Source organism: Calonectris borealis, chromosome 2, assembly GCF_964195595.1.
Source record: "Calonectris borealis chromosome 2, bCalBor7.hap1.2, whole genome shotgun sequence".
Lineage (NCBI taxonomy): Eukaryota > Metazoa > Chordata > Aves > Procellariiformes > Procellariidae > Calonectris > Calonectris borealis.
In genome coordinates, this window is record NC_134313.1 from 338,892 (window position 1) to 365,401 (window position 26,510).

The 26,510-nt window shown below is 55.7% G+C and overlaps 2 protein-coding genes and 1 long non-coding RNA gene across 16 annotated transcripts in view; 1 reads left to right on the top strand and 2 right to left on the bottom strand.

Annotated features, from left to right (window-relative positions):
* Positions 1-656, bottom strand: part of PUF60 (poly(U) binding splicing factor 60) — a 37,068-nt gene extending 36,412 nt beyond the window's left edge. For 4 of the 7 annotated variants that reach the window (XM_075140952.1, XM_075140949.1, XM_075140947.1 and 1 more), the window contains exon 1: positions 530-609. Coding sequence is in view for 2 of the 7 variants with exons in the window: in XM_075140951.1 (XP_074997052.1) it covers positions 530-556 (27 nt within the window). In the remaining 5 variants the exon portion in view is untranslated. Of the gene's footprint in view, positions 1-529 lie in introns of all 7 variants that reach the window. The other 3 variants (XM_075140951.1, XM_075140948.1, XM_075140946.1) reach the window with 1 other exon arrangement.
* LOC142078443 (uncharacterized) lies at positions 629-3,443 on the top strand. Its single transcript, XR_012672199.1, has 2 exons — positions 629-3,084; positions 3,223-3,443. It is a non-coding gene; the product is annotated as an uncharacterized LOC142078443 (long non-coding RNA).
* The window catches only part of NRBP2 (nuclear receptor binding protein 2), a 31,043-nt gene continuing 7,726 nt past the window's right edge, over positions 3,194-26,510 (bottom strand). The window contains exons 2-20 of one of the 8 annotated variants that reach the window (XR_012672198.1): positions 18,963-19,085; positions 17,951-18,052; positions 17,599-17,688; positions 16,632-16,672; positions 16,445-16,539; positions 16,169-16,192; positions 15,747-15,830; positions 15,013-15,068; positions 14,147-14,242; positions 12,310-12,442; positions 12,029-12,131; positions 11,823-11,873; positions 11,030-11,165; positions 8,084-8,359; positions 7,915-7,968; positions 7,393-7,456; positions 6,415-6,470; positions 4,442-4,506; positions 3,194-4,328 (exon numbers count right to left, since the gene is read on the bottom strand). Coding sequence is in view for 7 of the 8 variants with exons in the window: in XM_075140965.1 (XP_074997066.1) it covers positions 6,571-6,796; positions 7,389-7,456; positions 7,915-7,968; positions 11,030-11,165; positions 11,823-11,873; positions 12,029-12,131; positions 12,310-12,442; positions 14,147-14,242; positions 15,013-15,068; positions 15,747-15,830; positions 16,169-16,192; positions 16,445-16,539; positions 16,632-16,672; positions 17,599-17,688; positions 17,951-18,052; positions 18,963-19,085 (1,482 nt within the window). In the remaining variant the exon portion in view is untranslated. Of the gene's footprint in view, positions 4,507-6,414; positions 6,471-6,558; positions 6,797-7,388; positions 7,457-7,914; positions 7,969-8,083; positions 8,360-8,419; positions 8,587-11,029; positions 11,166-11,822; positions 11,874-12,028; positions 12,132-12,309; positions 12,443-14,146; positions 14,243-15,012; positions 15,069-15,746; positions 15,831-16,168; positions 16,193-16,444; positions 16,540-16,631; positions 16,673-17,598; positions 17,689-17,950; positions 18,053-18,962; positions 19,086-26,290; positions 26,447-26,510 lie in introns of those variants that run through there. The other 7 variants (XM_075140960.1, XM_075140961.1, XM_075140965.1 and 4 more) reach the window with 7 other exon arrangements.

The following is a 26,510-nucleotide window of genomic DNA, read 5'->3' on the forward strand; positions in this document are numbered from 1 at the left end:
TTTCAGCCAGTCACCCCGGCGAGCTCCGGCGGGTCGGCCGTCCAGGACAGGCCGCCCCGGGGCGCCCTCCCGGCAGAGAAGCCACCGCTAAGGCGAGGCAGAAGCCCCATCCGCTGCACCAGCGGGACCTTCAGCGACTCGGCCGCCAGAGGCGGAAAGCCGCGATCTCCCTTACTCGCGGGCCCCAGGAACGGGCCGGCACAGGCGGAAAGGCCGCCCGCGAACGACGAGAGGCCCGCAGCACCCCGCGGCAGCCGCCCCAGCCCCCCGCGCCCAGTGGAGCAGAGGCCCCGAGCGGCGGCCAGGCCCGACGGGACCCCAGCCTGCCGCACGCCCCCGCACCGCCAGCCCGCCCCACCGGTCCCCAGCGGGGCCGCAGGCGGGCCCAGCGGGGCCAAACGCACACGACGCCCCGCGGCCGAGACGAGCCGCCCCCCCACTTCCGGCCCTACCGACGCTGCCCAGAGCGGGTGGGCCTGAGCCCGCCACCCCGGCTCGCCCGCAAGAGGGCGGCGGCCGGCCTGCTCACCAGGGAGATGGTCGTCGTAGCCGCCATCTTGTCCACCCCGTCGGCAGTCGGCGCGGGACTCTCGCGAGAGCTCTGCAATGCGCGCGAAACGGGAAACTCTCGCGAGTGCTCCCGCGGCGGCGGGGAGAACGTCTCGCGAGAACCCCGGGGAGTCACGTGACGGGGGCGAGGCCCCGCCCCGCTGCCACCAGCGCCGTGGCGGGACGGGCCGGGGCGGCCGCGGGCGGGGCTCGGGGACCTGCGAGCGGGCGGAGACCCTCAGGTCAGCTCGGCTCGCTCGCTGCCGCCGTCAGTGCCCCGTGGGCTCGTCTGCCCCGCCGCCGGGGCGCGGCGGGAGCCCCGGGGGATCCCGGGCCGCCGTTGTAGACGCCTGTACGGCGCCGTTGTCACCCCCGTCGGCAGCAGGTGCGGGACTGGGGAGTCGGAGCCTGCAGCGATGCTGCTGCCGCGGCCGGAATCCCCTCGGCGGGGGAGGGTCCCGAAGCTGTTGCTGCTGCCAGCTGCAAGGCTGGCCCGTCCTGCGGGCAAAGGCTGTGTTGTAACGTGCTAGAGGCGCTAAACACGGGGCCCCGACTGTCACCGGGCGATCCTTGGTCGCCGCGGGGCATCCAGAGTTAAGAGCCCTAGTTACCTGCTGTGGGAGATGAGCAGTTCCTGAATATGCAACCTGAGCGCAGATCCAGGACCCATCTGCTGAGAACTGCTGAAGTGGAACGCCACGCCGGTATCTGGGTTTGTGCCCGGCCTGTCCCTGTTACGCGGTTCTTTTCAGGTTGGTCCAATCTCTGGCGTCCAAACTTCAAGGCAAAGGCAAGGCCAAACAGCCTGGCAGAGGTAATCTCTGTCAGAGGGGATGGAAGTGCTGCTCTGAAATAGGAAGAGCCCCAAAAAGACGTCACTTCCCAAGGTGCGTTTCTGCTTTGAAGAGAAAATGCCGCTAGTGACGGACAGATATATGTGCTGTTACACCTTGCACTTAATTAAACTGGCATGGGAATGTTGTGGCCTCTTGGCCCCACTACAGAAGAGATTCAAGACTGAGGAAAATCTATGAGAAGTTTACAGATTCTGAAAGCCTATCTTATAAAAGATTTAGAAAGTTCAGGCCAATAAAGCTTATCAAAAGCAGTTAAAAGATGACTTAACATCTAATTACCATTATGATAAGAAAGTCCTGCATTGCAAAAGTTCTTTTCATCTAGGAGATAAAGGTACAATATCTGAATCGGAACATAAAATGGTGTGCCTTATTTCTAGCCTAAATTTAAGTGACAGCAGTTAACCACTGGAAAACATTATTATTGAGACATAGTGGATTCCTACATATGCAGTCTTTAAAGTAAGACTGGATACTACTAAAAGGTGTGCATACGGCAATTACAATATATGGGCAGGAATTACAATCCTAATTAGCTGATCAGACTTGACTATCAGTGTCTGAGGACACATCCCCGTTCCTGTATGACAGGACTCCAAACAGTCGTGTCTGACTTGCAAGTGTGAGGGCAGGATTTCCATTCTTGTGCTGGTGCCAGCTTTGTGAAGAAGGACGTGTCGTGCCGGACACCAAGCTGACTGTGAGCCAGCAATGCACCCTTGTGGCAAGGAGGGTCACTGGCATCCTGGGCTGCACCAGGCAAAACCGTACCAGCTGGCTGAGGGGACTGATCCTTCCTTTGCTCAGCACTGGTGAGGAGGCCACATCTGGAGTGCTGAATCCAGTGCTGGGCTCCCCAGGACAAGACAGACATGGACTTACTGGAGCAAGTCCAGTGAAGGGCCACCAAGATGCTGAAGGGATTGGAGCATCTGTCATAGGAGAGGCTGAGAGAGCTGGGGCTGTTCAGCCTGGAGAAGCCTCGGGGAGGATCTCATCAATGTGTACAAATATCTGATGAGAGGGTAAAGAAGATGGAGCCAGGCTCTCCTCAGTGGTGCCCAGTGACAGGACGAGGCAATGGGCACACATAGAAAAACGGGAAATTCCACTTGAACGTAGGAAAACACTTTTTTTTTTTCTGTGAGAGTAGTTGAACACGGGAACAGGTTGTGCCCAGAGACACCCCATCTGTGGAGATACTCAAACCTGACTGGACATGGACCTCGGCAACCTGCTTTAGCTGACCCTGCTTGAGTAGGGGGGTTGGATTAGATGACTGCAGAGGCTGGAAGGGACCTCGTGAGATCTGGAGCGGTCCCATCCAACCTCAACTGTTCTGTGATTCTGCGAGAGCAGCCTGTCGTGTATTGGAAACACCCTGCGGTAGCTTGTTAATGAACGCATCATTGCTGAATGCAGCACAGCCATTAGCAGGGAAATCTATTGGTCAAACTGAGCTGTGACAATGTTAAATCAAACAAAGACTTCAGCCGGGTGAAATGTGTTAAAGAAGAGCTAACTAGCTCATCAGGGAAATGAAGCAGTTGGTATATGAAGGAATTTCTGTTTGCAGAGGCAAGTGCAAGCTTGTTCTGGAGAAAGAGTGATTTCTGATTCAAGCAGCTGTATGTTTCTCCACTGAATTCCTTCTCTACCCATTTGCCTGACTTTGTGGGTAAGTGTTGAACTCAGGGAAGCTATTTCACATCTTCTTAGTTTAACTGTAAGAGTGACTAAGAAATGATTGAGTGGTTTGCTGAGTGGAGTGCTCTGATGAGATAAGCTACTTTCAGTGGCTTTATTGATTTGTCAGTTTGTAGAGTTGGCACAGCATGGCACAGCATAGCACAACTGGGAAATACAGCACAAGTCGGCAGCTTAGCATCCTAGCATGGCAAACCCAGCCTGGCATGATACAGTTGGTGCAACACTGCAAAGCACGGGCAGCGTAACGCAGGCAGTACCACATGGAGGGCCTGGCACAGCGCAGAACACCAGCACAGCGCAGCATGGTACAGCGGGTTCCACATGGCACAGTGTGAACAGCATGGAGCAGCACTGCATGGCTTTTGCGACACAAATAATTCCTATTTGCACTTTTCACCAACTGAACTTGATGTGCGCAGCAGCTAAGATGATTGCCCCTTTCTCTGACTGAAGTTCCAAACACCACAGGAGAAACAGGGAAGGAAGAGACATCAGGGTTTTTCCCCTTAAGATGCCGTGAGATTTTGGAAGGCCGTAAGACAAACTGGGGAATGACAAAGGTTCTGTTCAGCACCAGTGAGGTTTCCGCTGATACGTATGTTTGGATCCAGCTAGTGGGTTTGGATTTCTGGAATTTCTTCTCATGCCATATCAAGTCCAGCTCACAAAGTCCTCTCTTTAGCTTACACCAAGATGTGCAATTCTAATTACAAGGCATCACAGTGGTTCATCTGTGCTGGGGAAGCCTTAACAAAACAGGAGAAACTGGGTATAAAGATTGGAATGTGGCAGATTGGAAACTGTGCCAGAGCTTTCCAAGCCTGCTCCTTTCCTCCCTTCCGCAAGTATTAACAGCTGGCAAAGAGGAAAAAATAGCTTTGGGACCTGCAGTGAAAAAAGCTATCATTCCCAGAGGGAAATTTATCAGTTTGGGCGATTCTTGCAGCAGCTTTGCATCTTCACAATCACCATGGGGAAGGGGCTGCAGGGGGTGCTACCCCACTCCCCCACACCTCACAACTCCCTTTGGCTTGCTGCTTCAGGAGTGGGGGCCAGAACACGTACTCCTGCTTGGTCCCGACTTCTCTTGATGCACATGTAATTTCTCGTGTTTGCTGATTACTCCTCCACTTGCTGTTGTCTTTTCACACCACAGCCCAGACGTGCACCTCTCATGTAAAGGTTCAGTCAGGAGTGAGTGCCCGGTCAGTCCTGCTGGAGGAATTTCGGTCAGGAGCCCTGCAGTTTCTTTTAGTCTGGTACACTTTCCGTCCCCTGGGGTACAGGGGGACCACTCTGTCCCAGACTGCAGTGAGGTGACTCACAAGGGAGGAGACCGGTATTTGTGGAAGGCATTTTCCAGGAAGTTCGCCAGCTTTTCACAGTCGTCCTAAAATAAAAGAAAAAACATGCCAACAGATCAGTTTGGCTTGGCTACCTTGGACATCTCCTTCCTTATATGATTGCATCCCAAGCCACCAATTTCACATCTGAGTTTTGGTATGGGAAGAGAACAACTCAGAAGCACATCTGGAACATACTACCAGTAAATATCATATTTACTGAATAATGCCAAATGACTAATGAAGAATGGAACCTTTTTGTGTCAGGTGCAATATAAAGGCAAAATAGCAGACAGTTCTTTGGAGCTTCCAATCTGAAGGAACAAAACAGGTCCAGCTTTTGTTTGGTTTAATTTCAACTTAATTAACTGACCACTGGATCTAAAGTTATTTTCTATGGCCATCTGTTTTATAATATCCTCACTGCTAACAAAAATAAAAATTAATGTCACTTTTTGTTGGTCTGGTAGCTATTTTGTACACAAATCTCTTTTCTGACACATTCAGGAGTAGGTGGTTTCTACATAATTAGAATGTTTATTCCTTAAGAAAGAAATGACTGAAATACACAATGATATGTAAAGGATGCAAAACACCTCCACCTTGTATCATAGAAGGGTTTTGGAATTGCCAGAAACAAACTCAAAATTCTCACTCAAGTGAAAATTGCAAAATCAGTTGTTTTCTTGTTGCTTAGAGGCACTCCTTTGTCACTACTGCTGCTAAATTACTACTTTTCTTTTAAGAAAAACCTTGGATTTTGAAGACAAGATTTGTACAGCATAGGTGGTATCTTTTGTTAGACCAACCACTATAGTTGGAAAACCAGATGAGCATTTGGGTACACAAGTCCTTCAGGTCAGAAACAAGCAGCATACTTCCAAGCTAAATACAGGCTCAGGACATTAGCTCAGAGTTTAATATGGCATGAATCAGTTATACCATCTGAGAGAAAAGGTAGTCGGTACCTGTGGAGTAGAAAAGATGTTAAGAGAGGGGAAGACATGTTAAAAAGAGGTTATCTCCTAGGAGAAAGAGAGAGAAAGGTAATTTACAGTCCATGGAACACGGACCTATGCGAGGTATATTCTACATACTAGGTTGCCCCAAATGCCATGTATTTTCCAGAGCACAGGAGAAAGCACCCCAGTGTGTCCGTGCCAAGCTGCACAGTCTCCATGCTCAGATGAAGAAAGGAAGAACGTCTAAGTGTACTTTTTTCCAGATGTTCTCACATAAGTTTTTCACTCAGTGAAGCTGACCCCTTCCTTGTGTAATGTCAGCAGCCAGAATGAGGAATTCTCCAGAACTTTGCCTACAGCCCCAGAATTCCTAACTTGTACAAAATAAAAATAAATGTATTTTTAATTCTCTCCATGCTGCCTTTCCTGGAGGCTATGCTGCTGAGTAGTCTGAATGACTGGGCTGCTCTGAATTATTTCTTGTGACTGCCTGCAAAAACCTAAGGGAGAGCCTGGAAGGTTGATACTGGGGTAGGCCATCTCTTCTGGCCGGCAGAAATGCAACGTGAGTTAAAAGCAGCTGTCCAGGCAACACCAGCTATTGGCACAATTCCTCTGGGAGATGGGAGGTAGCCTCAGCTTCCTTCCCTTGGCACTGCTGGTTCTCGCATTCAGAATCACTGCCAGGTTGAGGTAATTAACCCTGCCATCACAATATGACTGTGCCTCAAAACAGCAACCTGGAGTTAGGCATGAGCGAAGTATGGAGGAAAAAAAACCCACAATGAAAAAAGGATGCGTTGTCACTCCCTGCAAGGGGAGCGAGTACAGCACAGCGCTGCGGGCTGGCCTCTGTGACCGCTCCCGGGCTGCTAGATGGGGAGTGGGGGAGCGCTCACTCCTCGGAGGCATGAGGTGTCACACGGACTTGGGGACCGCACTGGGTAGCACGGTGCTTGCACACCAGATGAGAAGGAGTGGCAGGAGGCTTACCTCGTGGATGAATCCATAATGCACCAGCTCTGTGGCCAAGTCCTTGGAGTTATCGGCTGCAGAGACAAGGAACGGTGAGAACGTGAAAGTTCATACGTGTCAGTTCCTTCTCTACCAGAGCCCCCATCCCAACCCGTGGCACACCTGCGTTGTGCTTCACCATGCTCTAGGGGCACATGCTGTATAATTCTGGTTGGCTAAGTAATTGCTAAGTAATCCTGGGGCAAACAGAGCACAGAGGTGGACAGTGAATGGGAGTTGAACACGGTACTGGGCAGGAATGAGCTCCAGTCCCAAATCACACAAAGCACAACAGTCTTGGCAATGTGTCACTGCAAGATTTTTTGCTTGTTTTGGCTCAGCATAAAAAGCAGGCAGGCCACTACCTGTGGGCAGAGAAACACAAGGAGCTGGTGAAGCAGCAACTCCCAAGCAGCTTTATGCTTTAGCTTTGGCTGTAAGGCAGTCAAGGAACCCCAGCTGCGTGGCCTCCAGAAGGCTCCTGCATGTTTTTGGAAGGAGCCTGCTGGGCTAGACCTACTCTGAGGAGAAGCACACTTCCCCAGAGCCATGGGGCTTCCTCAGAGGAGAGGCCACTTTCTCCTTGGAAAGGTATTGCAGAGACTGCACCAGTGTTGGCAACGAGGGAAGAATTCACCAGTGTTACCCCACGAACTGCATGCCACATGTCCCAGGGTGAAATGCGTGTGCTTGATGGCTGCTCACTGGACGCCCAAAGTTCACTTTAGAGTGCAGGTTACTACCACATGCCAGAGGCTATAAGCTCAGTGTCCGAGTGGACATGAACTGGTACCAGATAGATATCAGGGTTTAGTCTGCTCTCCCAGTACAAAAAGGAAAGAAAAGCTGCCTGTAAATACAACCTGTATCTAACAAAATCTGAGCCTAAACCTGACCAGGGCCACCAGACAATACTTCTGCATTCAAGCACAAAAATTTACTAGCAAATAAACCTACTGGGCAGCAAGTCGTAGCTCAACTGTCGATGCAATTTGTCCTCCAGGATCAGCAGAAGAGTAAGCTGCAGAAAGAAGAGAGTGCTCTTTACAAACACCAGTTTCTCCATAGGAGAAAAAGGTGCTGACTTTTCCATCACACTAGAAACTGCTGGCAGTGGTGAGCAGGGATGATGTTGATAACTACCGAGATGCTGGCTGTCTTTGGCAGGGTAGTTTGAGTGTCTTATGACACTCAAATGTTCTCTCAACAGTTACAGCTAACCTGCAACTGTTAAACTAGAGAGAAGTAGAGTTAAAAGATGTCCAGACAAAGATATCAAGGTCTTCCTGTCCTGCAGCCAGAGAGGGCTGGTGGCTTCATTCTTCCTCAGGCTTCTTTGATTATAAAGGGACAAGAGTAAGTCCTTTGGGTACTGCAGCACACCGGCTGAGATGAAACTTTGTCCCAGTCAGATGCCAGAGATGGGTACAGAGAGCAGGTCTTGTAGTGCCTCATGTAGAATAGGAGCTGAATACTTACGTGCCACTGGGTCTTGTCTTCATTCAGCTCCATGTTACATTGCATTTGCACCACCTAGAAGAGGCCAAAATCAACATCAGCTTGGACACAGTCCCTCTGGCTCCCACAGGCCTGCTTTACTTCTGCTGTCCAAGCATGACTCTCAAATTCCTACTTAAACCAGCCTGACCTTCCACTTCTTCCCACATTTCTAGGAATTGTCCAGGTGGAGCAGCTGAGGGTTAATTTAGTCCAGTATCCAGCTATGAACCGTGGCCATCATCAGCTGATTGAGAGGTGGGCAAGGGAGTCCTGTGCAAGGTGCAGTTCTGGGAAAACTTTACAAACCAGGATGGATTTCTTCTGCTCCATTTGCCAGGGGTAGGCTTCCCCCTAAAGCTCTGCCCAAACTCTTGGGTTACGTTTTAATATTGTACTTGTTCATGTCCTTATGGGATGACCAATCCTTAAATCAGACAAAAGAGCAAAACTGAAATCTTGAATATTATTAAAATGACATACGGATTTTCTCTGGAAACCCCGCATTGCATCACAGAACATTCAAATGTGTTAGATAAATATGGCATTTTATTAGTATGTCAGCTTCAAGTTCCTATGAAGGAACTGGGTCAGCCTCAAGCTGGATCAGCTTCAAGTTCCCATGAAAATGGTTCACACCAGAAGTCGTGTTGTCTGGGCAAAGGAAAGCCAGAGAGAGCATGCAATTGGTCAGCCCAAAATACAGGAAACCCAGCGAAGAATCAACATCCCTGTTTTCTACGCAGAGTTTAACAGGGTTTCATTTATATTTCTCGATTTCAAGCTTATGCTCAGAGGTGAATTATGTGCTTGTTCCTTCCTCTGATCCAGCACCCCTCTACTACAGCTCCTCCCTGTGACAAACATCCCTGGGCATTTAGCTCTCTCCGTCAGGAAACTCGCTGTCCTCTGACCTTTATCATCTCCAGGCCATCCATCGCTCTGAGAAGAGCTGACCAGTGTGACTGTATGGCCAAGGTGGGTGCTCTGTCCTTACTCACTGTCTGGCCATGTGCTCCTTTATATACTGAATTACACTGAACTGCGCAGCATTTGCAGACATCATGTAGGTGGGAAGGGACATCAGGAGGCCTCTAGTCCAAGCCTCCGCTCAAAACAAGGCAAACAGTGAATTCAGACCAGGCTGTTTAGAGCTCTACCCAATGGGTTTTGAAAATCTCCAAGGAGATCCCATAACCTCTCTTAGCCCCTGGTCCACTGTTTAATTATCCTCACCATGAAAACAATTTCCTTGGATCCATCCAGCATCCGTATTCGGGTGCCTCCCAGAATAGACAAAGAGTCTGCACTGTAGCTACACTCATTTGGGACTTGCAGGTTTGTCCTGCTGCAAGCTTTTGCAAAATCTGTAGAAACTCAGTGCCTCTGAGATTACTAGTCCTTTGTCAAATCGGGTAAAAAATACACATTGGTCAGACAACGCACTTGCAGAACTCACCTTGGGGCACTAGGTGAAAAAGCAGCATATAAGAAATGCAAAGAGGAGGAAAGACATAACCGCGTAGGTTTACATTGATATTTCTCTAATGTCTCCGATTGATCACCACAGCACTCTCACTAAAAATAAGCACTGAGCAGTATGAATAAAGCATAAGTTAAGTGCACTGAAAGCTGATTCTCAGACAGATATGAAGAAACCACTGCGGACGTGCTTTTGAAGGGAGGCGTTTCACGGGATCTTGCAGAAATAAGAATTAGGTTTAACCCTACAGAGCAATTTTAACAATTCAATGCAAGTGTGAAATTGCATCCGTACCATCCGTGGTAACACAATGACAGTGCCACAGGTGATTAGTGATGAATGACTGCAAGTGTCGTTACAGGGAAATACCTGCACAGGGAAATACCCAGTCCAAAATGGGTTTTTAAGACAGAGAGATGCACACAGACCGATGAGTTGCTCTGACTGCTCTCAACGATGGCCGGCAGTTCAGGAGACAGAAGCTGTTGTAAGGAGTGCCATGCCTGAGGTATGCCCTGATGATGGTGGCCAACAACCTTGTCTCCCCACATGCATGTCAGCAAGGACAAATGCCAACTCCTGCCCTTGGAAAGGAATAATCCCTGGCAAGGACACAGGCTGGGACTGCCTGGCTGGCAGGAAAGTTTTACTAGCTCTGCTGGAAAGACTCTGGGGTCATGGTGGGCAGCAGGTGGGACATGAGCTGCAATGTGCCTTAGCAGCAAGGAAGGCCAACAGCATCCTTGGGCACAGCCAGGATATTGAGGGAAATAATTATTCCTCTCAGCACTCGTTAAACTACATCGAGCTACTGCATCTAATTTTGGGCCCCCAAAACAAGACAGACATTGATAAACTGAAGCAATGGAGGGCCATCAAAATGATCCTGGGCTGGAGTGCTTGCCCTCTGAGAAGAGGCGGAGGGAACAGGGCTTGTTCAGCCTGGAGAAGAGAAGGCTTTGGGGGCCGTAACGGCAGCCTGCCCATACCCATGAGGGGGTTAGACTGTAGCGTTGAACTGCTCTGTTCAGCAAGGGATTACACCATGCTTTTGGAAGGCTTCACTTCTGCTCCAACACCCCTGCACTGTGTCAGTCCTTCCCTGCCCTCCCTGCCTGGCACCCCCTCCACTCCCCTCGGGGGTCCATAAACCCACCTGCAATGACCTTCCTGCCCATGACTTCAGTGTCAGGGTGTGCAGTCCCACCCGTGCAGTGCCAGGCAGAACAGGGCCTGATCTCAGGTGGCATCTCAGCATGCCGCTGCAGCGTCAGGATCAAACAACGATGGGATTTCAGATCTACACCCCAGCAACGAGGCACAGAATACGCCGTGCCACAGAGCTGCCTGTGGATGCGCGAGGAGGGAAGGCAGGGCCAAAGAATCGGAGGCAATGGGGCTGCTCCAGAAGGTCTCAGGTGAAACGGACCTCGCTAGTTCAGCCAAAGGGATTGTCGCAGTCCTGGAGCAGCCAATGCAAGGAGAAGAGCTCTCACCTGGGCTGGAGTTCAGAGCACGGCTAAAGGGAGAGGCGTTCCTGCAGCAGGGTGTCAGGAATGGAGACCGTGCACCTACTCCCAGCAGAAACTCTGTCCCCACCTGATCTGACCTTACCTTCCTGGTCTCCACATCAAAGGGCTCTGGGGTGGGAGTCTTGGCTTTCTGAGGGTCCTCCTGGGGCTGGGAGAGTGCACGTGGGAGGGCATGGGGTCTGGAAACAGCGAAGTTCATCAGGGGATAAATCCCATTCCTGGTACAGACACAGAGGGAGGACAAACAGCTGAGCCCTGTCCCGCTACAGCCCTGGCAAAGGTCAGCTGTGGAGGGCCACGACCCAGACCCGGGATCTGCACCCGCAGAGGGGCAGCGCTGGCAGGCAGGCAGCATGTGAGGAGCTGGCAGGCCACAGAGCTCCTCTCGCCTGGCACTGCAGCCCAGGTCTGCTCGCCCCGCGGGGGGACCGCAGAGGGGATCACACACAACCGAGTACCGCTGTACAAACGGGACGCTCTACGTGTGCTGCAGCACAGTCCCTTGACCCGGGCTCCATGCGGCCCAGGGAGCCGAGGGCAGAGAGACGCTGGGGACCAGCGCTGGGTGGACACGTTACAGGTCAGCCAGCACCACCTTCACGTGTGCCATCAGGGCTATTTCTCTTCCTGGAGCTGAAGCAGTGCCAGGAGTGCTGCAACTCAATTGTCTGTGCTTTCAAAGGCTTAGCGTGGTCCCTGGCACGGCTGGTCCAGATCAGCTGCCGCCCTCCCAAACAGCCCCCAGGAGCTAGGAAGGAGCAGGGAACAGGCAATTCAGACGTAGGTGCTGTTCCGGAAAGAGAACTTCTCAGCAGGAACACAGGCCCAAAGAATGAGGTGAGTGAAGGAATCCCAGGGACATGCCCACCACCCACCTGACATCTTCTAAGAATTTGTCGAGTTCCAGGAAGGAGACCTCTGAGTACCTGGGAGAGAAACAGGACAGGAAGATTACTGGCGGAGGCAGGAGAGAAGAGCGGTGTGAAGGACTACTATGCCATGACACCGGGATCACCAGGCTGGGTGCAAGTCCTGGGCTCTTTGGCTGTGGCTGCTCTGAAATCTCGCCACTAATCCTCACCTCCACTGTGCTCCAGGCCGACCCTCTCTCCGGATCTCTGCCATCACCATGTTCAGGTCCAGTTCCTTTATCTTTTCCTCCACCACATTCTCTGGCATCAGATCTAGGGCAGAGGCAGAAAGGGGCGGTCAGCTAGGAGGTCCTGTAAAGTGGACTCTGCAGCACAGACCTCAGGGAAGGTCTGTGAGTCACTGCCTTTCTCCCAGGCTCTTCCACATCCCCAGCTCTGCTGGGCAGCAGTACAAGCTCAGATAGGACAGGGTGGTCTCATGGTTACTCACACTGGTTGTTGATGAAGCAGTGTGCTGCCAGCAGCTTAAGGGAATGGACCTCAAAGAGCACCCGGTGGAAGAGCAGGTTATTAGCTGTTGGTCGCTTGTCTGGGTTGAGCGTCAAACACGACAGAATGAACTCCTGAGGGTCAAAGAAAAGGCATAAACTGGAGGCAAAGCAGGACCTTCCCCTGCTTCATCCCCACTGCTGCCAGCCCCAGCTCCCTCTCACACTGCATTTCCCGGGAAGCAGATCTGAGTGGCTGTTTCTGCCAGTGGGCAGCCCCAGGGCAAGGCAGGCAGCGTACAGAGCGCCCAAGCTGAGGGAGGCAGCAGTGCTGCGGGCGGGCAGCATGCTGCTGGGTACCCACCAACAGCCTGGCCACAGGACCTCTGCTCCCTGCTTGTTCTCATCCAGGGAGGAGGCTGCAATGCAAGTCCAGCAAAAGGCTGTAAGGAGAACAGGCAGGGGTGCATCCCGGCTGCCACCCCGGATCAGCTCCGAGAGCAGCAACCCACCAGGAAAGAGGCCGGTGGGAGGAATTTCTGACAACGGCAGGATGGGAGGGACACATCTGCCCGTTTCTGCTCATTGATGGCAGAAAAGCAAGATCCTCTGCCTCTTCTGCATGCTGCATTCTGGGGCCTGTCCTCTTTAACTGCTCTGTACAGGTCTCTGGCTAGGGCTATTCAGAATAGATGGAAAGACCAAAAAATCATCAGAAGGAAGATGTCAGGGCGGGCACCCACACAACCTAACCCCTCCAGATCTGATGGCCCCGAAGACCATCAGAGGTGAACAGTGACACCGTTTACCCCTGGTGCTAAAGGCTCATCAGAAGGAACACTCTCTGGGACATCATGCAAACAAGGGGACTACTGCATCAAAGGGGTTAGGATTTACTGTGGGGGGCCTGGGGGAATTCTGAGATCAAACGAGAGCATTTGTGGAGTGTACAAACTTACGATGGGATGTTTTGGAGATGGGCCAAAAGAAGAGCAAGGGAGGGGTTGAGGTAGGTCAGGGAGGAAAATGGAGGGGGATAAAAGGTGCCAGCTGCCTGTAACCACGCTGCTGGTCAGTACACTTGTCTGGCTGAGCCCTGCGTCTGATCGCCTCAGTCTATCCTGCCTTCTTATTAAACGCTATTCCTAAGTATTTACAGTGTAAGTTTGCCCTCTATTCCCTGTGAGTGCACGTGGTCCTCTAGTGAATGTCAAGCTGGACCAGCTGGTAAGTGAGATGAAAGCTTGGGGAGGGGGCGTAGCTACCAGACAGACCATGGGTCTGATCGATAACAGGTAGACCCGTGAGACGGGGCCAGATGCCACAGTGACCTGTGAAAGGGATTGCCCTGAGCATCGATAGTTAGAAGCAGAACCCGGCTGTTCATGCTGCTGTGCCCACGGACACGGCACTCCCCTGTCTGTGCTGAACGGTCTGCAGCGGCCATGTCTGTACGGAGCATCTGCACATGCACGCGCGTGTGCACCTATTGGGAATTCGCACTCAGCCCTCCTGCTGGTAGGGCTGGCAAACAGGGGTGAGGACCAGCCTCTCATCTCGACCAGCCCAGGACGGGGCAAATCCCCCCGTCCTTCAGCCCACCAGATTCGGCTGCCCTGAGGTTTGCAGTAGGTTGTTGTCTCTGTTCCCCTTTCCCCAGCACTAGCGTAACCTGGAGCACGCAGGCATGCACACAGGCTGGCTCTGACGTTCCAGATACCAGCCAAGGGGAAGGGCGCTTATGGGGAGATTTACACCCCAGGAGGGACGCCTGACCCATCTGTGGGCCAGACTACAGCCCGGTGGCCCTGTCGCCGAGGCTCGGCCAGCTGCACTCACCCGCATGTTGGGATCGTCCAGAGAATGCCGTGCCCGCACTATTGCCTCCTCCGAGACCCGCGTGTCCCCGTTAGTCTGGATCTCCAGCACTGCCATCTGGGGAAGAAGGAGTGCAGCCATGTCTGCACACAGCCAAGCCCCGGGTCAGTCCTTGAGGGCTTCCCAAAGGGACATCCCTTGGCAGGGTGGCAGCCGTGGAGCTCCTCACCAAGACACACAGCCTGGCCAGGCCTGCCTCTGGCTCTGGCCACAACCCTGTCCAGAAGGTCCAGATCCCCTGGGCTCCCCAGGGCCCCCTGGCTGCCACGTCCCTGCCCTCGGGGCCCGTTTCTTGCCTACCACAGCGTTCCAGGCTGCTCACAGCTTCCCGGCAGGGCAGACACGGGAGGCTGCTCCCTGAGCATCGTGCAGACAGGGGGACAATGCAGACAGCACCAATAGCCCCACAGTCTGCCCCAGCAAGCTGTGCTTGGCAGAGCACGTTCTCTCGGAGCACCACCGTCTGTCCCTGCCCTCTGCGCCCTCCCCTTCCCAGGGCTGTCACAGCCCGAGGAGGAAGAGGAGGCACTGGCAGAGACGGACGAGAGGCACCAGCCGAGCATAGGAGAGGTGAGCTAAGCCTGTTACTGCACCCAGGGCAGGATGGGCCATGGCAGCAGAAAATGTTCTGCTGAACCCAGCAGAAATGTCTCCATCGCTGCAAGGGATCCCCACAGCTCACAGTGAGGTCTGGAAAAGGACAAGGAGACTCCTCGGGAAGCCCCCCAGGCCACTGCAATCCCCAGCAGGCTCAGCAAGAACAATCCTGCCCTGTAACCAGGGCGTCACTGCAGGTTCCCAGGTGCTGCAGCCACCCTGCTCCATACCTCCAGTGCACACATCCCGAAGGAGAAGATGTCCACAGCAGTCCCGTCAGCCTTTTCTGCAAAACCAAGCCAGAACGACATCAGGCCAGAGGTACAGGCCACCACTCACTCACTCTGGGAACAGCCCCCCGAACCCTGCCTCATCCCTACAGATGCCTCTGCCCGCACACCCCTGCCCTCACCCCTGCCCACGCCTGACCCCCCTCTGCCCACGCCTCTGCTTATGCCTGCTTCCCCCACCCCGGCACACATTTTCTCACAGTTCCCTGCACAAACCTTTCCCATTTATTCCCATCAAATTTGCACCAAAATATTCAAGATGGGGATCACAACATGAGTTTTCACATGGCAGAAAGATTCTTTACTCCTTTTTCCCTAATTGTAACATTTTACATGCTTTTGAGTGTTCCTGAGCCATAAGCTGACCTTTTCAGAGCTATCCGTGGTCATGCTGAGATCTCGTTCCTAACCAGTAATTGCTAACGCGGTCCATTCCCACGTAGGCACAGCTGTTTTCCCACGTGCATAGCTCTGCACTAATCAACACTAAATTCTACCTACAATGTTATCACGCAGTCATTCCTTATCACAAGATCTTCTATGACTCATGGCCAACGGCTTTAGTTATGAATGCACTGAATAATTCTATATTGCCGCAAACTGTGCCCGTGCCTTGCACAGGACCCCCCTCCACGCCCCTCTGGGCACCCCCGGCAGACAGACCCCGCACTCACGGCCATACTCTGGGGGAAAGAAATGCAAGTTGCGTAGCTCTTCCCTCTCAATCTTGATGGGGCTTCGCAGGTCGTCCGGGAGGGCTGCCTCGGGGAACGAGAAACGTTCTGCGTCACAGATCTAAGCTGTTTCCCCAGGGCCGTGAGCACAGACGGTGCTCCGAGGTAGCAGGGACGTCTGTGTGCGCTCCTGCCCACACAGAGCACCCGCGGGGCACTCGCTCCCCCCGGAGACCCCTCTGCTCCCACGACGGGAGCAGCAATTCCCTGGGGGACAAAGGTCGCCCCTGCCTGCAGAGCCCAGGACTGCTCCTCCGTGCCGCAGCGCCTCACTGGTGAGGGGTGCCCAGGGCCCACGGGGGGGGAAGATTGACCCAGGGACAGGACTGATATGCTGGGAGAGGTGACGGAGGGACACTCACCATTTGCAAACACCCTGTGCCAGACTGCCGGTCAGTGCCGATCCGGAAACAGACGAGTAAGGAGGCATGGAGCAGAGGACACAAACAGAAGAGAAGGTAACTCCGAGCCTTGCACAGGTGATCCCCTGAGGGACCCTGCAGCTCTCGCCTCTTCTGCCCAGCTGGAACCCCCTCGGCACACCACCCCGCGTGACCCCGCCTCGTCCCTCGGTGGGCAGCTTCCTCCTGCTGACTCTTCTCATCAGCACTTGGAGCCGCGGGCCTGCGGCTTCCTACCTGAACCAATCTTGATGAGCCCGTTGTGCTGGATGAAGATGGTGTCGCTGGTGAGGTTGCCGTGAATGATGGGAGGCTCACAGGAGTGCAGGAAGCTGGGGAAGGACAAGGCTGCCCTGAGCACGGTGCCTGTGCCCAGCCTGGCGAGAAGCAGGACAGCTGGCAGTGCAAGCGACGGCAAGCTTACCTGAGAGCAGACAGGATCTGCGTGCACCAGCGCTTCCAGGCCTAGAGCAGAGACCAGAGCTCTCCGTCAGATGAGACGCCCATCAGAGCCCAGCAGCCGGATCAGGTCATTCCTACCTATTAGCCAGTGACTAGGGAAATCAGCCCTCCACTAGCCCTGCAGAGACCTTTGCTCAAAGATGAGCCACACGCTGTCCCAGCCACAACAGTCTCCTTTCTAACCCCTGTTCAAAGAACACCATCAAAGCTGAGAATTCAACCTTACCGGCAGACAGAACTCTCCTGAGCCCCAAAACCCTGGTGGAAGCATGGACAGGCACACCACAGAGGGAGCAAAGCTAGCTATGGTTGTGGGGTCCATGCATATGGTTTTCTCTGTACACACCAACAGTGAGTCGCAATTCTAGGAGTGCCTAAATGCACTGGTGTGATACTGAGCTCAAACTTCATGGGAGGGCTTGCAAGGTCAAGCACAGGGCCCCCAGAACGGTCACGCAGCTCCTCAGTCACAGCCAGCTGAGACCTGCCTGCAAAACCATTAGTCAGACCATACTGCGTGGGTTTGCAGGTGCAACTGGTCCCTTCAACCCAAGTATTAACCTAGTCACAAGCCCACCGTCCCTCGTTGAGGGTGGTGGAGATGCAGGCCTCCCGAAGCATGATGCAGACCCAGAAGCAGTCAGCATCACGCAGCTGAACCTCGCTGCGGCAGCTTCCAGCAGGTTCCCCACCCTCGGGGTCAGATCCTGAAGCAGGATCCATTTCTGGGCTGTCCTGGTGAAGTTCTGCTCTCGCTCCGGCCCTCACCAAGATGCCATCTCCCTAGAGTGGAGTGTCCCTGGGTAACTCAGGGAGCAAGCATACCGACTTGCTGTGCCTTATAAGAGACCAGAGACCCCCGCTGTGCCAGCAGGCACAGAGCTACCCACTTCACCTGGGACATCCCGTGCTGCTCCCAGGGAACCTACCCTGGCATTCATGGCCTTGTGGTTTTTCTTGGTTTTCTTCAGGAACTGTTTCAGGCTCCCTGAGGACACATATTCTGTGATGAAGATGACCTGGGAGGGAAGAGAGGCGTCAGCCTCCCTGCAGAGCCAGCGCCGTGTGCAGCCCGGGGGCTGCAGCAGCCAGCAGCACGCAGCCAGCACCGGCCCCGCAGGCGGCTGAGAGCGGGCTGCTGGCAGCAGAGTCCTGGGGAAGGAAGAGGAGTCCTGGGGAGCGGAGAGAGGAGCAGAGCTGGGATCCCCACCTGGCTCCCACCGGCATCCCTCCCCCAGCCTGGGGACCCCCAGACATTTTGTCTCCCTGAGTCCTCCCTACCCGCGCCTTCGAGTCTTTCACATCCAGCCAGTATTTGTGGAGCTTTACAATGTTGGGATGATCCACAAGCACCAGCTGCTCAAACATGGTCTTGATCTTCTCCTGCGGGCAGAGAGAGGACAGGTGAGGTGGCAGGTCCTGGGACGTGGACGTGGCCGGACACCTCTGAGAGCAAGGGAACCCGGGGCTGGGGAGCAGGCTGTGCCCCTGGTCACAGGGAAAGCTCTTTTCAGGGTGCAGAGGACACAGGGAGCTGTCTTTGAGAGAGAAGCCAAGGGAAAGCACAATGCCACGCAGACAGGCGCACAGCACGACAGGCTGTGATTAGCTCTGCTGACCAAGGTGTGCTGCTGCCCACTGTCCTGGTTTCGGCTGGGGTAGAGTTAATTTTCCTCCCAGTAGCTGGTAGAGTGCCGTGTTTTGGGTTTAGCATGAGAAGACTGTTGATAGCACGCTGATGTTTTAGCTGTTGCTCAGTAGTGCTTACATAGTCAAGGACTTTCCAGCTCCCCATGCTCTGCCAGGTGCACAAGAAGCTGGGAGAGAGCATAGCCAGGACAGCTGACCCAACTGGCCAATGGGGTATTCTATACCGTATGACGTCATGCTCAGTATATAAACTGGGGGAGTTGGCCAGGGAGCAGTGACCGCTGCTCAGGAACTGGCTGGGCATCGGTCAGCAGGTGGTGAGCAGTTGCATTGTGCATCACTTATTTTGTATATTCTATTATTATTATTATTATTATTATTATTATTATTATTTTCCCTTCCTTTTCTGTCCTATTAAACTGTCTTTATCTCAACCCACGAATTTAACTTTTTTTTTTCCGATTCCCTCCCCCATCCCACTGTGGGGGGGCGCAGAGTGAGCGAACGGCTGTGTGATGTTTAGCTGCCTGCTGGGTTAAACCACAACACCCACGAACAGAGGGACTGGCGCTGCCGCCCAGGAAGGTGCAGTGGGTGGTCTCATGGGAGGTGGGCATGGTCCCGCCGGGGAGGGATAGCTCACCTCGTGTGCTTTAAATGCCTTCTTGTCAGTGAAGAGCAGCTCGTTCCACACCACCTCCACGCCCTCCTCTGTGTCCATGGCAAGGAAGGTACTCTGGATGCCCGGCATGTTCCCCTGATTCACCTGTGAGGCACGGGAAGGCATGAGACAGCCCGGCTGCAGCCCTGCCGATGGCTCCTAGCCCCACCAGCAGCCCCTTGCGGACGAACGTGCTGTGTGGACGGGTCTCTGCTACCGCTTCTGCGGAGGACTCCAGCCTGCAGGATGCTCTGGCCAGGACACAGCAAGTGGAGCAAACCCCCAGCCCGCTGCCTGTCCTGCCCTGCCCTCAGGACCTGCCTGCTTGGGAGCTCAGGCATCGCAGCAGCCAGCACCATTTCTCCAGGACGTGAGGGCACAGGAGAGAGCCAGCAATTCGGAGCAGTTCCCATGCCAGCCCCTCTCGACTCTTCTAGCCCAGTGAGAAGCTGGCAGTGATAGTCACCTGCTGGCTGCACTCCTGCACAGGGATGGGGACCCCCACGCAGACCCCACTTCCCAGCAGCTGTGGGGGAGCAACACACACCCACAGCTGATGGTCACACTCATGTTGGACAGGGCAAATTAGAAGGTCCAGACAAAACAAAGCCAAAACATCATCTCTTTCAACATCCCGAGGAGACTGGGGGCAAGCCCCCATGCCCCAGGGTCTGTCTGATGAGTTTCCATCCCCAGAGGCCACAGAGCTGCGTTCCAGGACCCCACGGAGAGCAGCTCTGCAGACATCACCTCCACAGGCCACGTCCAGCACAGACCCAGCCGTGGCAGCCCCGTCCCGCTGCTGGGTCTCCGCCGATCTGGATCTCTGCTCTTGAGGGCAGCACCAGACCACCGGTCCCCAGGCCAGCCAGGACTGCAGAGTCCCGGCTTCAGCCCCGGTAAAACCTGCTCAGAAGGAACCCGGTTCTGACAGGGGCTCAACAACACAGAGACGCCCCACGCCAGGACCGGGGGTCCTGCCTCCCGGGAGCGGCACCTGCTGCATCCCAAACCGCCGCCTGCACTGGGGTCTGCGCAGTCGCTGCCCTTGCTCTCCCCTCGCAAAAGCATCAATGCACGGGAGCAGGCCTGCAGCCCTCAACCTGCCCCCTCCCTCCTCCAGCGGGCCCGGGGGCCGCCCGGGGCTGGGGCCGTCCCCCGCTTCAGCCCCAGCAGCTTGGGCAGAGGCAGCGCTGCCGTGCGGCCGGGGCAGCGCGGAGCTGCCGGCAGCCAGATGAAAAGGGGGATTGTTCTGCTGCTTCCAGGGGCCGGTACGCAGCGTCCTGCTGCCGGGGCTTGGCCTGCTGCAGCACGGAGCAGCTGTGGGCGCAGGCGCGGGTATGCAGCACCCCCAGCTCGTTAGCAGGGCGCAGACGGGCAGCTCGTGGCCCAGTTCCTGCTGCAGACACACAAAGCACCTCTGTTACTTGTTCTCTCCACTCGCAGGCTCCACACGCTTCACACAAAGCCCAGCACGGACAGCCAGCGACGCGGCCAGCTGGCCTCACCGACCACAGCCTTCCCTGCAGGTCCCAGCAGCCTCCCGGCGCTCCCAGTGCAAACACGGCCAGCGCGGGAGCGCCCAGCAAGGGTACTGCTGGGGGAGCCACGGCCGGGGCGCAGCGGGGAGACGGCTCAGCCCTCACCCGGATGCCTCCACAGCAGGGCCGTCACACCAGTCGCTGTGAACCCCCAGCCACGGTCCTTCTGGAGAGGCTGACGCTGCTGGTGGGAAGCAAGGGTGGGCTGCGACAGGAGGGACTGCCTGGCCAAGGGGGGTCAAACCGCCCAGCGGGAGCTCTCAGCAGCTAGTGCCAGGCTGAGGCTCAGTAGAGGCTGTGCCGGGAGGCAGGGCGGCCGGGGGCAAGCGCCCGTGCACCACAAGGGTCCACTGGTCACAGGGCACTCTGTGAAGCTGCTCTTCCGTCTCTCCCCAAAAATGCCACTGGAAAATCAGCTCGTGAAAAATCCTGTCCTGAAACCAGTGAGTGGCCACAAGGCTAACAACAAGGAGTCAAATCATAGAATCATAGAATCACAGAATCATACAGGTTGGAAAAGACCTATATGATCATCGAGTCCAACCGTCAACCCAACACCACCATGCCCACTACACCATGTCCCTAAGCGCCTCATCTACACGGCTTTTAAATACTTCCAGGGATGGTGACTCCACCACTACCCTGGGCAGCCTGTTCCAAGGCCTGACCACTCTTTCAGTAAAGAAATTTCTCCTAATGTCCAATCTAAACCTCCCTTGGCGCAACTTGAGGCCATTTCCTCTCGTCCTAAATGGAGAGCACAGACCCAAACAGCCTTTCGGTTACCACAAGGACATGTGGGAGCAACATAGCTCTGCACAGAGGTTACTGATGCCCGGCTCGAAGGCACAGACAGGTCTGAAAACCTCAGGTGCCACCTCCTCACCTGCCTCGCTGCAGGACCACAGTGTTCCTGTGTGCAGACACTGAGCCTACGGCGGGACCCAACCTGCAGGGCCACCTCACCCCGTGCCTCCCGTCCCCACGCCTGGATGAACTGCGTACCTGCCAGCCCCCTCCCGTCCCTGGGCAGGCAATGCTGCCTCCGCTTCCTCAGACCTCGACGTGAGAACAGCCAGGCTGAATCGGACCAGCCGCCTGTCTGAGAGTGACCCACAGCAGAAGTCCGGGGTCGTCCCTCCGCCGCAGCCTCCCAGCTTTGAACAACCTGCTCTCTGCGCCCGAAGTGGTATCCTGGTGCTTAAGGCTCCAGACAGTGGATCTGCTGGTATCTGGGAGGCTCTGGTATGTGGCAAGGAGCATCAGACAGGCCTACAGGGGAGGAAACGTTCCCTCTTCCATGCAGACGTGAACATGCTCAGTCTTGTGCTGAATGACAATAAAACTGATACTGAACAGCTGTCTTGTGCACCGAGCTCTGAGACTGCATACATGAATAAACAAATGCTGCATTATAATCACAGAGGTGACTGGGGACAAAAGCAACCCGCCACAGGTCACCTTGATTATCTCACGCCAGGAGTTCCCGGCAGCTCCGCGTGCTGCTAATGGTGGACACCACGTGGAACAGGCAAAGCTCCAGAGCCAGACTGGGCAAACTCCCTGCTAGGCTGCTTCCAGAAAGCCCTTGGCAGGAGCTGAGGCCAGGCTGGAGACATCACTGGGGACAAGTAAGCGAAGGTTTACAAAATATCAGATTGCATCTTACAATGAATCGCTCCCTTTTGAGCTTTTCACGTCAGCAAGGACTGAAACAGTCCACAGAAAAAGGCTTAGTGATCCAGTCCTGGGGCCCTGGGAGAAGAGCTGTTAAACAAGGCAGGCGTGGGGCTGGAGAGCAACGGATAGGCACTTCTGCTGCCACTGGCATTTAGACCTGATTTGGAGAAGACAATAAGGACAAGGCGGGTTGTTACCTTTCTTGGGCTGCTCTGGGAGACTGGGGAAAAGGCATGGCCACGGTGCCTGGAGAAGAGGGCACTCTGCTGGTCCTCTGCTTCTCCCCAGACACCCGTACTCACATCCTCAGGAAAAGCACATCTCTCCGCAGGGACATCCTGCTGCCCTCCTGTTCCCCCCAGAGCACCCCTCCACACCCCTGGACCAGCACACCCCAGCCACCCATGGGACACTGAGGACAGAGCTGTCCCAGAGGCCTCCTCTGCTGGTGGCCTTGCTCCCGGGACCTCAGCTCGGGAGCAGGACCAGGGCAGACAGCTTCTGGGTGAGGGAAGCGGTCCAGCCCCCAGCACAGCTGTGGGGACCAACCACTGGACCAGGGCACTCTCCAGTGCCCAAGCCCCTGTCTCGCACCCTCAGCCCCCAGCACAGCTGAGGAGACCAACCACTGGACCAGGGCACTCTCCAGCGCCCAAGCCCCTGTCTCGCACCCTCAGCCCCCAGCACAGCTGTGGGGACCAACCACTGGACCAGGGCACTCTCCACTGCCCAAGCCCCTGTCTCGCACCCTCAGCCCCCAGCACAGCTGTGGGGACCAACCACTGGACCAGGGCACTCTCCAGCGCCCAAGCCCCTGTCTCGCACCCTCAGCCCCCAGCACAGCTGTGGGGACCAACCACTGGACCAGGGCACTCTCCAGCGCCCAAGCCCCTGCCTCGCACCCTCAGCCCCCAGCACAGCTGTGGGGACCAACCACTGGACCAGGGCACTCTCCAGCACCCAAGCCCCTGTCTCGCACCCTCAGCCCCCAGCACAGCTGTGGGGACCAACCACTGGACCAGGGCACTCTCCACTGCCCAAGCCCCTGTCTCGCACCCTCAGCCCCCAGCACAGCTGTGGGGACCAACCACTGGACCAGGGCACTCTCCAGCACCCAAGCCCCTGCCTCGCACCCTCAGCCCCCAGCACAGCTGTGGGGACCAACCACTGGACCAGGGCACTCTCCAGTGCCCAAGCCCCTGCCTCGCACCCTCAGCCCCCAGCACAGATGCCTTTCTCCTGCACCTGCCCCCCCCGCCCTCCTGCCTGCCAGAGGCAGGAGAAGCACCCAGCGCGGCTCCCACCCAACGGGCAGCCCCTCTGCGAGGCAGGCCAGTTCCTGCCTGCAGGTACTTCACCCAAATAATTTCCAAAGTCTGGTGTAAGTTTACTGCTCCAAGGCAGCCGAGCAGGCAAAGCCTCAGCCCTCGGCCCCCATGAACGCCAAGCAGCAGCGGGGTCACGTTACCAGCCCCGGCTCCCCGGGACCATTACAAGCCACACAGCAGGCCCTGCCTGGAAACCTGGCTTTGGATCGGGCGCCTCACTGTGCAGAGGAAGGACAACCTGGAGGTCGCTCAGGAACGAGGCAAAGGCACTGAAAAAGCTCCCTCGGCCTGGCTCGGCAGGGGCTGCTGGGGAAACGCAAGCGCAGACCACGCCATCGGCCGGGGCGAACGCCAGGAGGGAAGGCGGCTTCCCGCGGCACCGCAGGAGAGCCAGCGCAACGGTGCAGGCAGGGCAGGCAGGCTGGAAAGGGCGTGCCAGGCAGGGGGCTGCAGGGGCGAGCGGTGGGACAGCAACCCTCACCCCCCATTCCTGCAGGGTCCCTTTGCTCCCGCAGGGCTGTCGGTGCTGGGCAGGGGGTAAGATGCAAAGCAGCAGCGGGGAAGGGGAGGGAAACAGCGTGTTTCCTTCTCACCTCCTGAGCCCGGGCATCGCCGTCACATAACCATGCCAAAAAAGACTGTACCAACAGAAACACAGTAGGGCTGTTAGAGATGCCACCGGGAGACACCCGACCAGGCTGGAGGGTACACCAAGAGGCTGACCCACAGCCTCCGTGCATCCTGAGGCTGGAAGGAAGAGGACCAAACCTCTTCAGGGATTTTCTGGACTGGGGCTGACCCAGGGGCCAGGGGAAAGGTGAAGCTTTGGGATTCAAAGGTCCATGAATGGGCACAAGAGCAAGGCAGCTGCCAGCACTCTGCACACCTGCCTTGTCCACGCCAGAGCCGAGACGAGTTCACCTCCTGAGCTGCTGCCCACCTCCTGCCTGCCTGTGGCACACAGGGGCACGCAGCCCGTGCGGGACGGAGCCCTTCCTCACCCACTGCAGGCTGGCAGCAGCCCTGCAAGCACCCGTAGCCCTGCCGCCTGCCCGTCTGCTGCGTAGCTGTCCCTGGTGCAGCAGCCACCACCCCAGGTGCTGCGGATGGCCCTGGGGACAGAAGGCCAGGACATAAGAAATGGCACCATCTGGAGGACACAGGGCAAAGCCAAAGAGACACCCAAAGAGAGAGCCAAGCAAGAGGAGGAGCGGTTACCTGGATTACAGGGCCCCAGGCTCTTCAGGCTCACTGAGACCAGCCATGCCATGCTGGCAAGAGCACCAGGACCCATGTGGTCGTACGGCAACAGCAGACACGTGTTGATGCCACAGGTCACAACCCCCACGTGCTTCTGTCAGGGGAGCAGTGCCAGTACTGCTCTGCCACAGAGCAGAAACCCCTGGTTGCAGGTAACGAGAGGAGGGCTAGCAGGACATGAAGATGGTGATGCTCACGGCGTGCAGTTTACCTGACTCCTTGTGACACTGTGACGTTATCCCATTTGGCGCTGGGAACTGGCAGGATTTGCTGGGGCCACAAGGCTGAGCACGGAACACGATGTGCCTGGGAGAGCACTTTTGCAGAGTAAATCCCAACCTGGCTCTCCGCTCCAGTATCTCATAAGCCTGGGTGACAGTAAAGGCTGTGTCTGGGCTTCTCAAGGGACTCCTGTTCAGGTTACAGTTAGCAAGGGGGTGCGCTAAGGCACGGGGACGCACCCTAGGCAGCAGAGAGTGTCCTCCCAGAGCACTGTGCGCAAGCAGCAGAGACGGAGGGCTGTGCCTCTGCAGGGACTCCCTTTCCAGCCCGCTGCCTGAAGCTGGCCTCCCCTGCCTTCTCCAAACCACGTTCCCTGACAGAGGCCGCACTCCTCTCTCCACCCCCCATGCTATGCAACATGCAGGCAGGGGTGACCATTGCAACATGGAAATAATTTTTTAAAACATGTAAAACGAAAAAAAATGGGCTAAGAGGGCTGAGGCCCCACTCTGACAGCTGTGCTGCTTCCTTCAGCTTAGCAAGGGACAGGGACAACGAACAGCAGTGGCAGGCAGAGCCTGCCTGATCACCGCTGCGCCAAGGGGCAGAAGCTGGAGCAGGTCCCACAGAGGCAGCGGCGTGCAGGCAGCGGGCACCCAGGGGGCGAGGGGGCCTCATCCACAGTCCCGCGGGCACGTGTGATTCTCTGGGTGAAGGGCTGATACATCCCTGGGATCGCTGGGAGCGCTCTGCCCAGGGTCTGCGCCTCGGCAGCACGGCTCTGGGCGCTCTGCTTCCAGGGCCCCGTTTCAAGCACCAGACCTGCCACTAACAGCCCCTTTGTCCCCAGGACCGGCAGCAGCCCCGAGCAATTATGGAGCAATCTGCTCCCGAGCCTGGCTGGGCTGCTGGCTAGATTTCACCTCGTGGTACGCCAAAGGCTGTGACAGAAGAGCCAGCTGGGTGACATCCACCCATACTGCTATCTGCAGTCCACAGCAAAACAACAGATCGAGCCTACAATGTTCTGTGGCTCTGCAGGAGCAGGACGAGGGATCTGCAGTGCCAGATAAACCTGTTCTCTCTGTGTGATCGTGTTACACAATTAGCAGGTGAAGGGAACACACGAGACAGAAAATATTTTGATTCCAGTGAAGCATTTGATCCTACCTCTCACAAAAGCATATTCTCAGCACTAATTCAGACCGGTGTGGATACAGGGCTAATACACTACCAGCTGGAGAGACCTAGCGAGCAGGGATGGTGGCGTGCCACTTACAGAGCTGGGAGGCAACGGCACAGGTCAGGGCAAGCTCTGCTGCCGTTCAACATCAGTACAATCATGGGGAGAAGTGAGGCAGGTACAGGTGAACGGCACTCGTCCTGGACAACGCTGGAGGAGCGGTGAACCTCAACGAGGAGAGAAGGAGCAGAGCTATGGGCAGAAAGCAGAAGTGGAGTTCAGCCAATCAACCAGGAAAAATAACCAGCTGCGCTGC